The sequence below is a fragment of the Marmota marmota genome, unplaced genomic scaffold, assembly GCF_001458135.2.
Source record: "Marmota marmota marmota unplaced genomic scaffold, marMar, whole genome shotgun sequence".
NCBI lineage: Eukaryota > Metazoa > Chordata > Mammalia > Rodentia > Sciuridae > Marmota > Marmota marmota.
The window spans coordinates 35334780-35349886 of NW_026000240.1; the positions used below are offsets into that span (position 1 = coordinate 35334780).

The 15107-nt window shown below is 44.0% G+C and overlaps 1 protein-coding gene across 1 annotated transcript in view; it reads right to left on the minus strand.

Annotated features, from left to right (window-relative positions):
* The window catches only part of LOC125613540 (protein bassoon-like), a 74357-nt gene that overhangs the window by 14491 nt on the left and 44759 nt on the right, over window positions 1-15107 (minus strand). Inside the window, exon 4 of the mRNA XM_048794058.1 lies at window positions 1904-2297. Within this exon, the coding sequence (XP_048650015.1) occupies window positions 1904-2297 (394 nt within the window). The remainder of the gene's footprint in view (window positions 1-1903; window positions 2298-15107) is intronic.

Here is a 15107-nt window from a genome sequence, read left to right on the forward strand (position 1 = left end):
GTGAAAACAAGTCTGGGAACGGTTGCCAACTTTAGCTCTGTTATAGAGCTCCTAAAGTCCCTGAGGATGCTAAAGCCTTAAGAAATCTCACAGTAAAGAACGATTTCATTTGTCCAGCCCAGAATTTGCTTGAATTACTTGACTGAGAACTGTGAATCTGAAGTAAGTTGGAGCACTCTTTTTCTCCTGGCCTTGAGTCTTGGTTTCCTCCCAGTACAACAAGGCAGATGGACTGAGTATCTCCAAGGTCCTCCTACTCAGCTGTTTTTCCAGGCACAGCCAAAAGTTGGCTCCCTTCCCACCTCACTGAAGGTGCTGGGTTTGGGGGAGCCTGGAGACAGAGGCTGTGGTATGGTGAGGGCTGGGATGCTCACCAGGAGATTTGTGCCACCCTGTTTGGCTCTCTCTTGAACTCCACCCACCCCATCAGGGGCTGTGGCACAAGTGAGCATCTAAGGGTATCTGGAAGACAGAGGGGTGAGGCCAGCACAAGGAGGGGTTCCTCACAGGGGCATGGGTCACCTGCCAAGCCTCCCTGTTTCTGTGAGAAATGTACTTCTGGCTTCTTGCTGGTGGGAACACATAGGTGAGCTTTGTTAGCCTTAATCACATTGTTCTCAATACTGAACAGCAAACACTTACCTAACTTATCACTGTAGGGATGGGCCTGTTTCTAATCACAGATGCAATAATCACGAACATGCACGCCTCCTCAGGAAGCCTCCATACTCCAGGAGCAACTCCAAATGTACTGAATCATCTCCCCACACCAACAGCTCCTTCCTTGGAACCTCGCACTTATCTCTCACAAACCACACATCCCACACCCACAGCACCTCATGACATATATAGAGCCTGACCTGTGAACAATTATTCTCACTCAGCCCCCCTCTCACATGGTCCAAATGGTTCCAGTTGCTGAAAATCCCAGAGGTGCTCATGCGGATGCCTGCAGTTAGCCACTCTCTATCCTGTCCAAGGGCAAAGACTTGCAGGGAAAATCAGAGACTTCTATGGGTTACATCAGAGAATTGATAGGAAGCCAGCAAACCTACTCAGTTCATTTCAAAGGGATGGCCCCAGCTCAGTTGATACATTGGAGCACCCACGCCCCGAGATCATGAATGAGAGTTTCCAAGGGATTTGCAAGGCATCCTACAGCAATGCAGAGTCCTGAACAAAGCAAGGATAAGGCTGTGGACCTAGAGTCCTCCAGGGGAAAAGAAAAAAAAAAAAAAAAGAGGCCAAACTCTCAGAAAAGATCCTACAGTAACCTCTTGGTGAGAGTACAATGACATTCTTTGTGAAGGCTTGTCCCCTCCAGCCTTGGTTTCCACTCTGGGAATGGGTATTTGCTCTACTACCTCAGGCTCCCTGATAATTGGAACTGAAGTCCAGAGGAGGAGCTTCCCAGAGCCCAGCTGGAAGGCAGTTTCCTGCCTCCCTTAAAAGCTGGCTCCCCTCATCAGCATCCACCTCCAGGCCTGCTGTTAAGGAGAAAAGCAGGCCCAGGGCCAGGACTATTGCCTCCCTTTGGGTTCTCCAGCTGCTCATAGCCTTTTCCAGATGAGCAACCACTGGATGAAGTTGCCCATAAGACGGTCTTTGGTCTTTTCCAAGGGCATTTTTACAGACTGAACTTGGACCAAATAAGAAAGCATCTTCTACTCTAGGACTCTGCTCACACTTTCAGGGTGTAGAGATCCCTCTTAAGATATAGGGCCAGGTTTTTTTCTCTGCTGCCACATCTTGGAGCCAGGACCACCCCTCGCCAGTCAGGAGAACAAATATGCTGATGCTGAGGGAAATAACCAGAAAAAGACAGTTGGCGAAAGAGAGGAAGGGAATCAGGGAAGGCATCATAATGAGATGTGGGTAGGTGGGGAGCCGGCACAGTGGTTACCTGGGTGAGATGAGGGTTAGGGTTGAACCCACACTGGTTGCAGACCTTGTTGTGACACTGGGTGCAGGTGTTGAAGTTCGGCTGGCTGGGGGTCGACGTGAGGTCCGAGGTCTTGCATATAGGGCACAAGGTGCTGCTGGGAAGGGGGGCAATCTGGGGGACGGAGTAGGGTGATGTAGGGGTGCTGCCTCTGTCCGGTGACACTGAGGGGGACCGCCTGGATCTCTGCGTCCTGCTGTCTACCTGCAGCGTCCTGCTGGGACCATCAACCTCCTGTGCCTTTGTCTCCCGGGGGCTCTCATGGCCAGGAGTAGTAGCAGAAGCTTGCTTTGGGGTTGGGGAAGCTGCTCTCTGGCTACCCAGGGGCTCCTTGGGGTCCAGTCTCCGGGAAACACTGAAATGACATTGAAAATAATTGTTAGAGACAAACCTTAGAGAAGCAACCTGCAGAGGCATCTACCAAGCTAGTGAACCCGCCAATACCCATCACCACCCTTCTTCTGCCCAGTGATATCATCACAGCCACCATTTGCTGTACCCTGTACTGAGACTTGACAAGCATCTCTCACTTGAACCCTTAGCACCAGGCCACATGGCAGGATCATGAGTGCCCCATTTTACCTCCTGATAAAGAGCAGATTCTGATTCAGTGAGTCTAGGGTAAGGTCTGCATTTTTAAGATGCTCCAAGTTGATGCCAACACCCTGGTTTGTCTGTTTTCAAAGGAACTTTGAAAGAGCTCTCCAGCAAGCCTGATGCCAGACCAAGTCTATCAAAACAGGATGAAATATTTTTCCACTGGTGCAAGGCTGGGTGGGGTTTGAGATCCAGCCCTTGAAAAACCACTGAGGGAGGCTCAATGTACCTAATAACCATGTCCATTTCAACTTGGCCCAGCTGCAAAGGAGCTAGTACAGTTGAGTAGTGTCATGAGGAACTACTATATTCCTTCTGCTTTAACCCAACTTACGTTCATTTCTGCCAATTTTCCTCTTTTCCAATTTAAATGAGGCTGAGCACAAAAAGTCAAAGGCAATACTTTCTATTGTTCCCGAGACCTTGCATATTACATTGTGCTGTATTCATTTGAGCAGCTGCTGGCACCCAGGAGCCAGGACAGACTTTCTTAGAGGCACTAAAGTGGCCTAGCTGTGGCTGCCTATGGAGGAGCGAGTCCTAACCCCTTTTGCCCCAGTGGCCCCAGTCCCTGAGGATTTTGGTAGAAAAGATTCAGTATGTGAAGACCATCTGCTCACCAAAAAGACACAGAAGCTAACTGGTAGAGCACCCTATGACAAGCCATTTCAGAGGGAAGATGAGAAGCCCACATGGGGAGGCCCACCCCAAGATCCTCTGAAGTCCTTCTTCCCTTACAAGAAACCAGGACTGGAGAAATATATCCTCAGTCTAATACAGACTCTTCTGGAAAAAAGAAACACTAAGTGTCCATTGAAAATTCCTTTCATCAACCAACAGCATTCTTGGTAAAACATTAAGAGTTTGAGCCTAAACACTCTGAGCCATCTTTGCCACCAGCTAGGAAACCTGGAATAGTGATGGCCATAGCATCTCTGGCCCACACTCAGAACCTGGGGGATCCTCTAGGGCCTTTCAGTAGACTAATTTCTACATATCCAAAAGAAATGTTTCCCATGTGGTTAAATTAATAGCTTCTTTCTTCCTTCCTTCCTGCCTTTCTTTCTTTCCTTTTCTTTCTTTCTTCCTCCCTTCCTTTCCTTTCCCTCTCTCCCACCTCCCTCCTTTCCTTCCTTCCTTTCTTCCTTCCTTCCTTCTTTCTTTCTCTCTTCCTTCTCCTCCTTTTTTTGGGGGGCGGGGTACTGGAAATTGAACCCAGAAGTACTTACCACTGAGTCACACCCCAACCCTTTTCATTTTTTGAGACAGGGTCTTACTAAGTTGCTTAGGGCCTTGCTAAATTGCTGAGGCTGTCTTTGAACTTGGAATCCTTCTGTCTCAGCCTCTTGAGTTGCTGGAACTACAGGTGTGTGCCACCATGCCCAGCAATAGTTTAATTTTTTACTTAAATTATTTGTGGCTGGAATTTAAAAGTAGCCTTTGAAGGCTAATCAGAAGCTACTAACAGCCTTTTATTACATGTAACAGGGCTATAACCCTCTCTCCAAGCTCCTCAAGGACTTCTGAAAAATTTAGCCATTGCTACTCTATTTGTGTTGCTTGTAAGTGACAGGCAATCTTCTGTGTACATGGTGATTTTTTTATTTCAATGCTGCATCATAGTATAGTCTTTTTGGAGATGTTTTATCCAGAGCCAGGGCTTGGCACAAACTGGATGCTCAATTTGTATATTCTGAATGGATGGAATATAGATCCATCATGGCTCAGAACAGTAATACATGGCTCAAAATGTTTTAGAGCTGAGGAAATATGGCAAGTTCCTGGCATGGCACTCAGTCCCTCTCTAGAACTAACTCTATGTGAGAGAAAACTGTAGCAACAATAGTAGGGTCCTCCTAGGCTGCAGGCTGCAAGTCTCCCCTACCACAGAGAATTCTCTGTTAACAATAACAGTGATGATACTGAGCCCTCACTGTGAGCCACTCATCACTAGCCACTCTTCACATACTAATGTCTTTATGTCTCGCAGCAAATTCATGGTGTGGAATCCATTTTGCTCATGTTACAGACAAGGAAATTGCTACAAAGCCAGGGTGGTTCCAGGTGTTCCTTCTAGGAACACCATGAAGAGAGAAGAGGTAAACCCTGTAGGAGGCCTTCCTTAAGGGCCCAGCAAATCCATGATGACTCATAAGTGGTAGGGCTGGCAATCTAACATTCAAGTCTTCAGTCCATATCCTTAACCACGGTCCCACACTACCTTTAGGAAAGCACAGTATAGCTTTAGAGGGGTGGGAAGCACCATAATTTAGGTTCTTTGGATTCTTTTTTTCTTTTTTTAAAGAGTTACTTAAATAGAAGCTCCCTAGGAAGAAATCTCTGACTGTTTTGCTCCCCATTGTATTCCAGGGACCCAGCACTGTGCTTGCACTGAGGATACTCAGTGGACATATCAAAATGAACAAAAAGATGTGTGAACAGTATAGTGAACTCATGAAGTGGGCCTAAGAAAGGGCAGTGACATCATTCAGTTATAACCACTTTACCTGGAGCTTGCTCTGCAACTGAGAGACTTGCAGAAAAAATTGCTACTGTATTTATGTTGCTTGGTAAATGCTACACATCCATACATCATAAATGCCCAAGCCCTGTCCAAATCCAGTACATCTGGGGAGGAGCCAGATTCCTTCCTACTGTATAAAGGGTCCACTATGGTGGATCTCATGGGTCATGACTCCAGTGACAAGTATTAATAAATTAATTCATTCAGACCTTTAGTCATTCAGAAACATTTTCTGATGCTTGATTTAGTTCCAGGTATTTATGGTATAAAGACTTCATATCTCTTACAAGAGGAGTTGGATCCCCAGGTGTTCCTTGTAATGTTATTCTTTACATTGTATACATATTTTACAAATGTTCTTATATTCTTGATAAACACCAATTCAATATTTAATTAAAATAAAAATTTAGAACAAATACAGATCAAGTCCTCTGGGAGCCTCCAGTTTAGATTAAAAACAGATGTGCAAACAAATCTCTGCAAAACACATTGCTGCATGTTCTGGGGGAAGACAGAAGCTTCAGACAGCTTCTGGATGAGAAGACATCTATACTAGGTCTCAAAAGATGGGCTATTTTTCCTGTTGTGAAAGAGCAAGTTAGGCAGAGAGAAGAACATAGGAAAAGTCCAAGAGTCATGTTAGAGAATGCTTCATCTAGGTGGCTGTACATGGCAGTTGTGGCAGATATAAATCACTGCTATTTCCAACACCTAGAACAGTTCCCAGCAATAATGTGTGTTGAACTACCTGAATGAATTGAGAAGCTCAAAGTTAAAATGAGAAGGGCCAAGACAGCAGGGTCTCTAAGGTTTCCAAACAGGAGGGTGTTTGCTCTATGCCAAGGAGAAGAAGATAATAGAGGGAGGGAATTGTGTGAGGATAAGGCAATAGTCCAGCAGATAGTCCACAGGATGAGAGGAAGGGAGGGTACAGCAGGGGTATTTTGGCTTGAACTCCAGGGAGGAGTGTTCTTTTTAACTGAAATAGGGAACCCAGGGAGAGAAGGCAATTGGTGGATGGGAGCTTAAGAGCAAAATCACAAGTTTAGGTTTGGTTGTGTAAAATAAGGATGGAGGCAAGAGACATAGGAAGTGTCACAATTCAGGGGTTCAATTCAGACCAGTCTAGAGATTTTTATCTGGGAGAATTAAGGGTTCAGATCACAGTAATTCAGGAATATAGATCACCCACAAAGCAGTAGTCCAGGAAAACCTGTGGGGAGCACCAATGTTTATGGGAATAGAGGAGATTCCAGAAACAGGGCAGTCAGGGAAAGGAGGACAAAAGAAAATAACCCCACAGGTAGAGAAGTTTCTGTGAGGGAGAGCATCCAATGATGTCATGAGCCATGATGAATCTACACATCCATGAGGGCCATACATCATAAAGGTCCCAATCCAGTACATCTGGGGAGGAGCCAGATTCCTCTTCTGCTGTACAAAAGGTCCACCATGGTGGATCTCAGGGGTCATGACTGGGAACAAATCTCATGTGAGCCAGGGTGATAGGAACAGCATGAAGAGGGAAGAGGTAAGCCCTGTAGGAGGCCCTCCTTAAGGGGCACACACAAAAGTCTCCAGGATAATATGGCTGCTGAGCAGAAGAAAGGAGGGAGCAGGGAAAAGGAGAGGGAGGTGTCTATAGGCTTCATCCTAGAAAAGACTTAGTCTGGTGGTCATGGATTTAGCAGTGAAGCCCCTTGAGGCCACTGTTCCTTCTAGGAGCCTCAGGGAATCCTATTACTTGGGGAGGGCTGGGTAAAGATGGTATAAAAGGATGGGGAAAGGGACACTGGCATAAAGCAGAAAAGATATAGGGAGAAGGAGACTGGGGGAGAAGGAAGAAGAGTGAAGATTAAGGAGTGGCTGGAAGTCAAAAAGGAAACCGAGAATACCTTATCAAGAGATAAACTTTGTTAGCTGGGCATGGTGGTACACCCTTGTAATCCCAGAAGCTCTGAAGGCTGAGGCAGGAGGATTAGGAGTTCAAAGCCAGTCTCAGCAAAAGCGAGGTGCTAAGCAGCTCAGTGAGACCCTGTCTCTAAGTAAAAATACAAAAATAGGGCTGGGGATGTGGCTCAGTGGTTGAGTGCCCCTGAGTTCAATCCCTGGTACCCGCCCCCCCCCCCCAAAAAAAGAGACAAACTTTTTTTAAAGGTGGCCACGAAAGATAGAGGACATAGAAATTCCCTGATTTTGGGTTCGGAGTGTGGCTCAGTGATAGAATGTTTGCCCAGCATGCATGAGGCCCTGGGTTAATTCTCCAACACTGAAAAAGGAAAGGAAGAGAAAGGAAATAAAAGAAATTCCATGATTTGTACCAGTTTTTCTTCTTTTCAACAATTAGGGTTATTAATGGCTTAGAGACCATGGTTTGCCAGGGAAGGGTCACCCTGGTCACAGGAAGGCTGCAGGAAAAGGAGTACAGCAAATTCAGTCAACTTCTCTCACCAATCTTCAGTACCTCCCATATCATGACTAGTACTGGGACTACAATAGTACTAGACTAGACTACAGTACTAGACTATAATTCAGTATAGTACTAGACTACAATAGTCAGAAACACCCAGGAAAAGACATGAGGCTCACAAGCTCTAGTAAGTAAAAGATGCTCTAGATACCAGGTAAGGGCAGGGATGGAGCTGTAATCCACAGAGGGAAGCAGGTTGAATCTGCTATGGTAGCTACCTTCAGGGCCTATTAGGGTTGAAGCAGACTAGAAGGAAAAACAGGGAAGTGTGGAGCTAGGAGGGTGGGGAAGGGGTAGTTGGGGGATGGTCCAGAAGGAAATGAGCTCCTCACAGAAACATTCTAGAGAGTACCCCCTACCATCTCCAGTTGAACATTTCAAAGATAAATGATTCACATTAATAAGCTGTCTTTGGTCACCAGGAGGTGGGTAGTGAACTTATAAAAACCGTTTCTCTAAGTCAGAGCAGCTGGAAGAACCCTATAGCTTCAAACAAGGTTTTGATAAATTCATGGATGACCTTTATGTAATAGGCAATTATGGCTGGGCAGATGCTGTGAGAGGACTCTTTCCTTTGGGGCTATCCCCAGTGGTCCCTGCACACACAGGTAGAGAAACAGAAGCTGTGGAAAGATGGATGTCAGATCCAGCTCCTATGTTCTGAAGCTCCTCTCTTGGGAATGGATGTGGAAATTCAGAAATTGACTTAGAAAAAAATTCCAGTTTTTTTTTTTTTTTTTAGAGAGAGAGAGAGAGAGGAGAGAGAGAGAGAGAGAGAGAGAATTTTTTTTTAAATATTTATTTTTTAGTTTTCGGCGGACACAACATCTTTGTTTGTATGTGGTGCTGAGGATCGAACCCGGGCCGCACGCATGCCAGGCGAGCGCGCTACCGCTTGAGCCACATCCCCAGCCCCATAAAAAATTCCAGTTTTTATGCAAGAAAAATATTTCTTTACCCAGCCTTCTGGCCAGAGGCCTTGTGCCTCTTCAATGGTGTGCCCCTGTCAATAAAACATGCATCTCCAATATATGAATATTTATCTACTAATTACATACATTTCTACTATTAATAAAACACCTCCCCAAATATAAAAGTTTTAAAGGATGAGCTAGAAAATAAATATAAAAAGGAGTTTTCATATTCTCTGCCTTGTTCCCTCTCTCCCCACCCTCTGCCACACATGTCCTAGTTTGGAGGCCACCACTGAGGAACTTCTTAAATTCCCAATCCTCGATCTTTAAAAGAGTCTTTAAAGTCTTTGTTGGTTGCCCAGATCAGATTCTCTCCTGTCCCCAGCCCTCCCCATGGACAGTATACTTAGGTCAGTGACAGGGAGGCCCCATACCATCAAGGGTTGGCTTCACCATGTTTCCTGATTGCCTGGAGACAAAAAGAATCTGTTCCTTAATGGCAACAGCACAGGGATGAGTGTCTCCATAACACTCAGGCTCAGAAGGAAGCTGTGATTTGACAAGAAGCTGGCAGCATGGGCTCAGTGCCTGTGACATTAATATCTTGAAGTAGGGGATGACCTGTTGGCTGTGGAGGGAAGATACTACACCTAGGATTCCTGGGCAGAGTAGGAGGTCATGCTACAAGAGGAACTCCCTAACAAGCTAATAACATCTTTCTTTCCTAACTTCCCAGTTCCTTTAATTTGCAGCCCTACTCTGAGGGTAAATTTCTGAGACCCAAAATACCCCAGAGTAACCCAGACAGTCAGCTCCTCCTTAATACAGGTAAGGACAAAGGAGAATGCTGGCCTGGTGACAGCTCCCTCAGCAGGTGTATACAAATGCACTTGGGCATATAAGCGCTCACACTCCTAGGTTGACAAACTCACATGAAAGAACATTAGTGTTGTATAGGTACCTACACCACTTTCACTCATCCTTTCTACTCTGAAGCATCTGGCAGAAACTTTCTGTTGCCAAACAAGCCTCAGGAGGTTGCAGGCCAGTCTCTTTGGGCCAGTGAGAATGTGGTTGAAGCATTGATCTCTGGATGCTATGCTACTGCTGAGGAAGAGTTCAGAATAGGACAGCAGTTGGATCAGCAAGGGACAATGTGGCAAGAGGGCCTAATAGGAACAAGTATTGCTGCCACCAAACATAGGACAGATGAAGCTGCCGTAAGAGCAAGCCTTGGGAACTTCATCCCCCAGCCTTGAGACCTTAGTGGGTTTATTAGGTTGAGAATATCCCTCAGGATAATCTGATTTGGCTTTGGTTTCCTTCAGGGCCAGCCAGTCTCCAGAATCCAGAGCAAGGATGGGAAACTTTCCACTAACTCCAATTAATTGGTAGTAACATCCTGGAGGACTAGGTTTGGGAAGGATCAATGAGAAAGATCTTTGCCTTCAGTTAAGCCCAAAGGCCATGGACTTGTCATTGTGATGTAGAATAAAACCAAACCTTTAGGCCTACCTCAAATGATCTCCATCCAGCTTATTAGAGTGTCTCATTCAGAATTAGGCAAGCCCATCTCAGACCAAGCTCATCCTCCTCTAGAAAGAGATCCAAGGCTATACAGTGGTGGTTCATGTAGTATTTACCTTTGCCCTTCCCTCAATCCCCTTTTCACTTATATCCCATGGCTTTCCCAGAGTCATAAAAGCTGGATGTGGGCATAAGAAAGCTGAAGCATCAAATGCCAGGAGCTCAGTATAACTTAGAAGACTGAATGTCTCTTGTTCTATGGTGCCTGTGATGGGCCTTGTATGAAAGATGACTTACCTAGAGGTGAGTGAGTGGTGGATACAATCCTCTTAGCCTAAGTACTTTGTTTTACGGTTATCATTACCATTTATGTCTTGTGGAGTTTATATCTAGAAGTCTTTTTTATTTATTCATTCATTTATTCATTTAGAAAGAACTCATAGGAACCATACAATATGAGTACTTGAATGTCTGAACATTTCTTCGTGAGACCTTTAAACTTGAACAGTTTGGTTGAATATAAAATTATGAGTTTACAATCTTTCCCTGAGAACTCTGCAAATATGTCCATTCCTTTTTCTATCACTGGTCATTCTAGTCGAGAGCACTCCAGGCCAGCCTGTTTTTTCTCCCTTTATAGATATATTAACTTTTCCCCTCTGGATGCAATAGAACTCTTTTTGAAGTCTGGTAACTTCAACAAGATATGTGGATTTTCTTATGTTTTGTTTTACAGTCTGGGAACTAAAGGCAGCTGCATTCACAGCCCCCCACACATACTCTTTTAAGACAGGGTGTTGCCAACTTGCCTAGACAGAACTTAAAATTGTGATTCTCCTGCCTCAGTCTCCCAAGTAGCTGAGATTACAGGCATACACCATCATGTCTGGCACATCAAGATATGTTTTTGCATTGAGTACTCTATTTTTCCTAAAATTCAGTGTGGCCTTTCAGACTAAAGACTTATGTATTCTTTTATTTCAGCAGATGCAGTTTTCTTCTATTGTATCTTTGAATCTTTCTGTGTTCCACTTATTTTATTCTCTTCTCCAGGAATACCAATTAAATATATTTGAATTTCCTTTGTCTCTCCATTGTCCTGACTGCAGGCAACCCATGATCTGCCCCTCCCCATCTGCCAAATTCTGCACAATTCCTTAGGCAACTTCATAGCCCCAGTTACTCTTTGGCATTACATAGAATTCAGAGATGCTCTCTAAGATTTACCAGGTATGTTTGCTTTGCTAACCAGTTCAAGATGAGGTTATTGTTTTGGCCTCTGGACTCCGAGCTCTTTGCCCTGGTTCCATAAAACCAAATTTCCCTGCCTAGGAACCTCCCTCATCCTGAACTGATTTTCCTGTACTTGGAAGACATTCTTTATTCATTATATTTCAGTTTAGGGGTGTTTGTTAGTTTTTTTGAAGGTGGAGTTCTTTCTTCTGTTTCTTGTTCTTCTTATAATTTTTAGTTAGTTCAGTAAAGAGACTCAACAATGAGATGCTTTTACTTAATCATATTTAACCAGAAGACATTTTACGACCCAAAACAAAGATGTTTTTCTGTGGCTTCCATCTGTGCAAGTTCTGAATTTTCTAAAGCATGGGCCAATTTACAAGATCTTAACATCAGTGGGGAAAAATACATATTCATAAACATTTTTTTTTCAGGTGGTACCCAGACCTCTGGAAGGCCATGGTGGCCAAATTCCTTAATGGCTGATTTGGCCTTCAATCAGTAGGCCCCTACTTATCACATCTGCCTTGTCTCTTGATTTTCATCTACATACCTGCTGCATGTAAGTCCTGCCTGAGACTTGAGAGCTCACTGACAAGCCAGGTACTTTCCTGCATCCATGCCTATAGGTTCTCCAAAGGGCTAGCTGAATGCCTCCACAGAGCCTTATAAACTTGCTATCTGGTGTGGAGCCTCCCTAAGGTCTCCTTCCGTATGCATTGGGGCCAGTGCTGCCTTCCCCCACCAGATTGAGAACCCCATGAGGGTGGGGTTCCTAGAACTTAATGTAGTTGTAGTCCCCACTTGCTAATTGAAAGAAGCAGAAGTTTCACAGACTGTTTTAATTAACTGATGAAAAATAATTTGTAATTAGGCAAGGTTTGTAGAAAATGACCCTGCTAAAGCTTTTTTTAGGTGAGTTAGTCATATTTACACCATTCATAATTTACAAGAGTCTGGTTCAACCATTTATTCACAAATTCCCAGGGGAAATGAGACAAAGATTGAGTTTTACTACAATGCATAAAAGAACTGATTTATTTAGCTAGACCCCAGTAAAAGAGAAGGTGCTAGAGCTTTGCAATCAATGCCCTGATACCTTTCCCCCTGCTTATACATCAAACTCGAGTTACAGCTCATTAGCAGGAGATTCCTGGGGAAGCCAGGATAGGTGGGGATACATGCTGGGGGCCAAAAGGGCAAGAGGAGAGAAGAGAAGGTAGGCAGGTGTCCAGACCAGAAAGTCACTATCTAGAGCTGAGACCCAGATCAGCAACTCCTTGAAGTGTTCTTGCCATCACTTCCCAGGCTTTCGAGATAGTCCTGACCTAGGACACCTGAAGAAATGAGAACTCCAATCTTAGGGACCCTTTATTTTTAGGCATCATCAGGACTGAACCCAAGACGCTGACATTTAGGCAAATTATAGTGCATCCCTACACCAAGATCTGTAGCATACATAACATTTGAGTCTTGAGGAATTTCCTGGCCTGTCCAGTCTGGAGTGACTGGGACACCCTTCAATAGTGCCTCCAGGCCAACCAGGTATCTCTTCAGACTACCCTAATAAGTTCAGCTTTTTGAAGGGATACCTGGCCAATCAGGTAAATTCTTAGCCGCTTTTTCACAGCCTTCTTAGGAGCCTTGGTCCCAGAGCTAGCCCTCTGCTTACATTTCCTGGTCCTGTCTTCTGGGTGTATGATGGTTCCCAAATGTGGAGTTCTGATCCAACCCAAACCACTGAGTCTCTACTCTCCTCCCAGTTCCAAGCTTGAGGACATCTGCACTGGGAGCTCACAAGATCACAACTTTAAGTTTGGTAGTGTCCCAGTTTCCTGATCCAGGGTGAGTATATGTGTATAAGCTCCTAAAACTAGAAAACTCTAACCAGGAGTCAGAAATAATTGCATAAAGCTGAGCCAGCTTTCCCCAGGTTCTAGCTACTGCAAATTCTACTACTACAGCTCTTTATCAAGGACACAGTGCTGTGTGTGTCAGCTCTCTTCCAAATTCCGCTGCAAACATGAAGTAAAAAATAAGTCAAGAGAAAACTGAAAGCCTTTGTGATTATAGATATACCAGGTCCCAGCCCTGCTACCCCTGCCTCCAAGAGGACAGAAGCCTGGACTCTGGCCCAGAAACCTCACAATTTCTGCCCAGTCTTCAGACCCAATGTTGAAGAGACACTCAGAACTCCACCTGCCTGTGAGGATTTCCAGGACACATTCTTAGCCCCCAAAGATGGTTAAGAGCCTATTTTACATCCAGCCTTGCTCTAGTTATAGGAAGGGAGACAGGACCAACAGCACAGTTAGCGAGATAACCTAGTTATCTACATCACTAATACATGAATACTACATGAATACAGTAGGCTGAATACCTACTGTACTTTGGGTACTGGGCTAGACCTACAAATACCCCAGTGTATGAAGCATTCTAGAACCTGCTGTTTGAGACTTCCAGAAAAATTCTACCTGGCATGGAAACCTCTTGACTTCCTCTACCCATTCCCAAAGGGAGTCAATAGAAAGCAAAAACCATGTCTATAGTCTATTTGGGGGGCCCTCCTGTCCCCCAAAATAAAAAAAAATTATCTAGCCAGGCACAATGGCACATGCAGTAATTCCTGCTACTTCAGAGACTGAGGCAGGAGGATCACAAGTTTGAGAGAAGTCTAGGCAACTTAGTGAGACCGTATCTTAAAAAATAAAAGGCTGGTGGTCTGGGGCTGGAACTCAGTGGCAGAGCACTTGCCTAGCATGTCTGAAGCCCTGGGTTTGATACTTAGCACCACATATAAAAATAAATAAAATAAAGGCGTGTTGTCCATCTACAACTACAAAAAATAATTTTTAAGAATTAAAAAAAAATAAAAGGCTGGGGAAGTAGCTTAATGGTAGAGTGCCCCTGGGTTCAATCTTCAGTGCCACAAAAAAAAAACAAAAAAAAAAAAAAAAACAAGCAAGCAAAATCTCTTTATCCAGAAATCAAGGTTTCATGATTTATTTTTTTAAATATTTATTTTTTAGGTGTAGTTGGACACAATGCCTTTATTTTATTTACTTATTTTTTATGTGGTGATGAGGATTGAACCCAGTGCCTCGCACGTGCTAGGCGAGTGCTCTACCACTGAACTACAACCCTTGATTTAATTTTTTAAAATATTTTTTTAGTTATAATTGAGCACAATACCTTTATTTTGTTTATTTTTATGTGGTGCTGAGGATTAAACCCAGTGCCTCACACATGCTAGGCAAGTGCTCTACCGCTGAGCCACAACCCCAGCCCCATTGATTTAATTTTTTTTTCTTTTTTTTGTACTGGGGACTGAACCCAAGGGCGCTTTACCACTGAGCCATATCCATAGCCCTTATAAAATATTTTATTTAGAGATAGGGTCTTGCTGAGTTGCTTAGGCCCTTGCTAAGTTGCTGAGGCTGGCTTTGAATTTGTGATCCTCTTGGCTCTGCCTCCTGAGCTGCTGCTTTTTAAAAATTTAAACTAGATAAAAAAATGTTACTAGCAATATCCTTCTTACTTTTCATGCTTTTATATAAGAACAAAGAAAACTTATCTGTTACTCAAAAATGATAAAATAAAATTGTGATTGGGGATCATTGCTTGTCTTCAGTTTTAGCTCTGAATAAAATAGAAAGAGTCAAAACTTTTTTTTGAGAGAGAGAATTATTTTTTTTAATATTTATTTTTTAATTTTCAGTAGACACAACATCTTTTTTTTTTATGTGGTGCTGAGGATTGAACCCAGCGCCCCACGCATGCCAGGCGAGCGCTACTGCTTGAGCCACAACCTCAGCCCTCAAAACTTTCTTACCACAGCTCATCCATGGACTCATCCTGTGGGCACTTAGCTCTGAGCACTGTGTTAGCTCTTGGGCA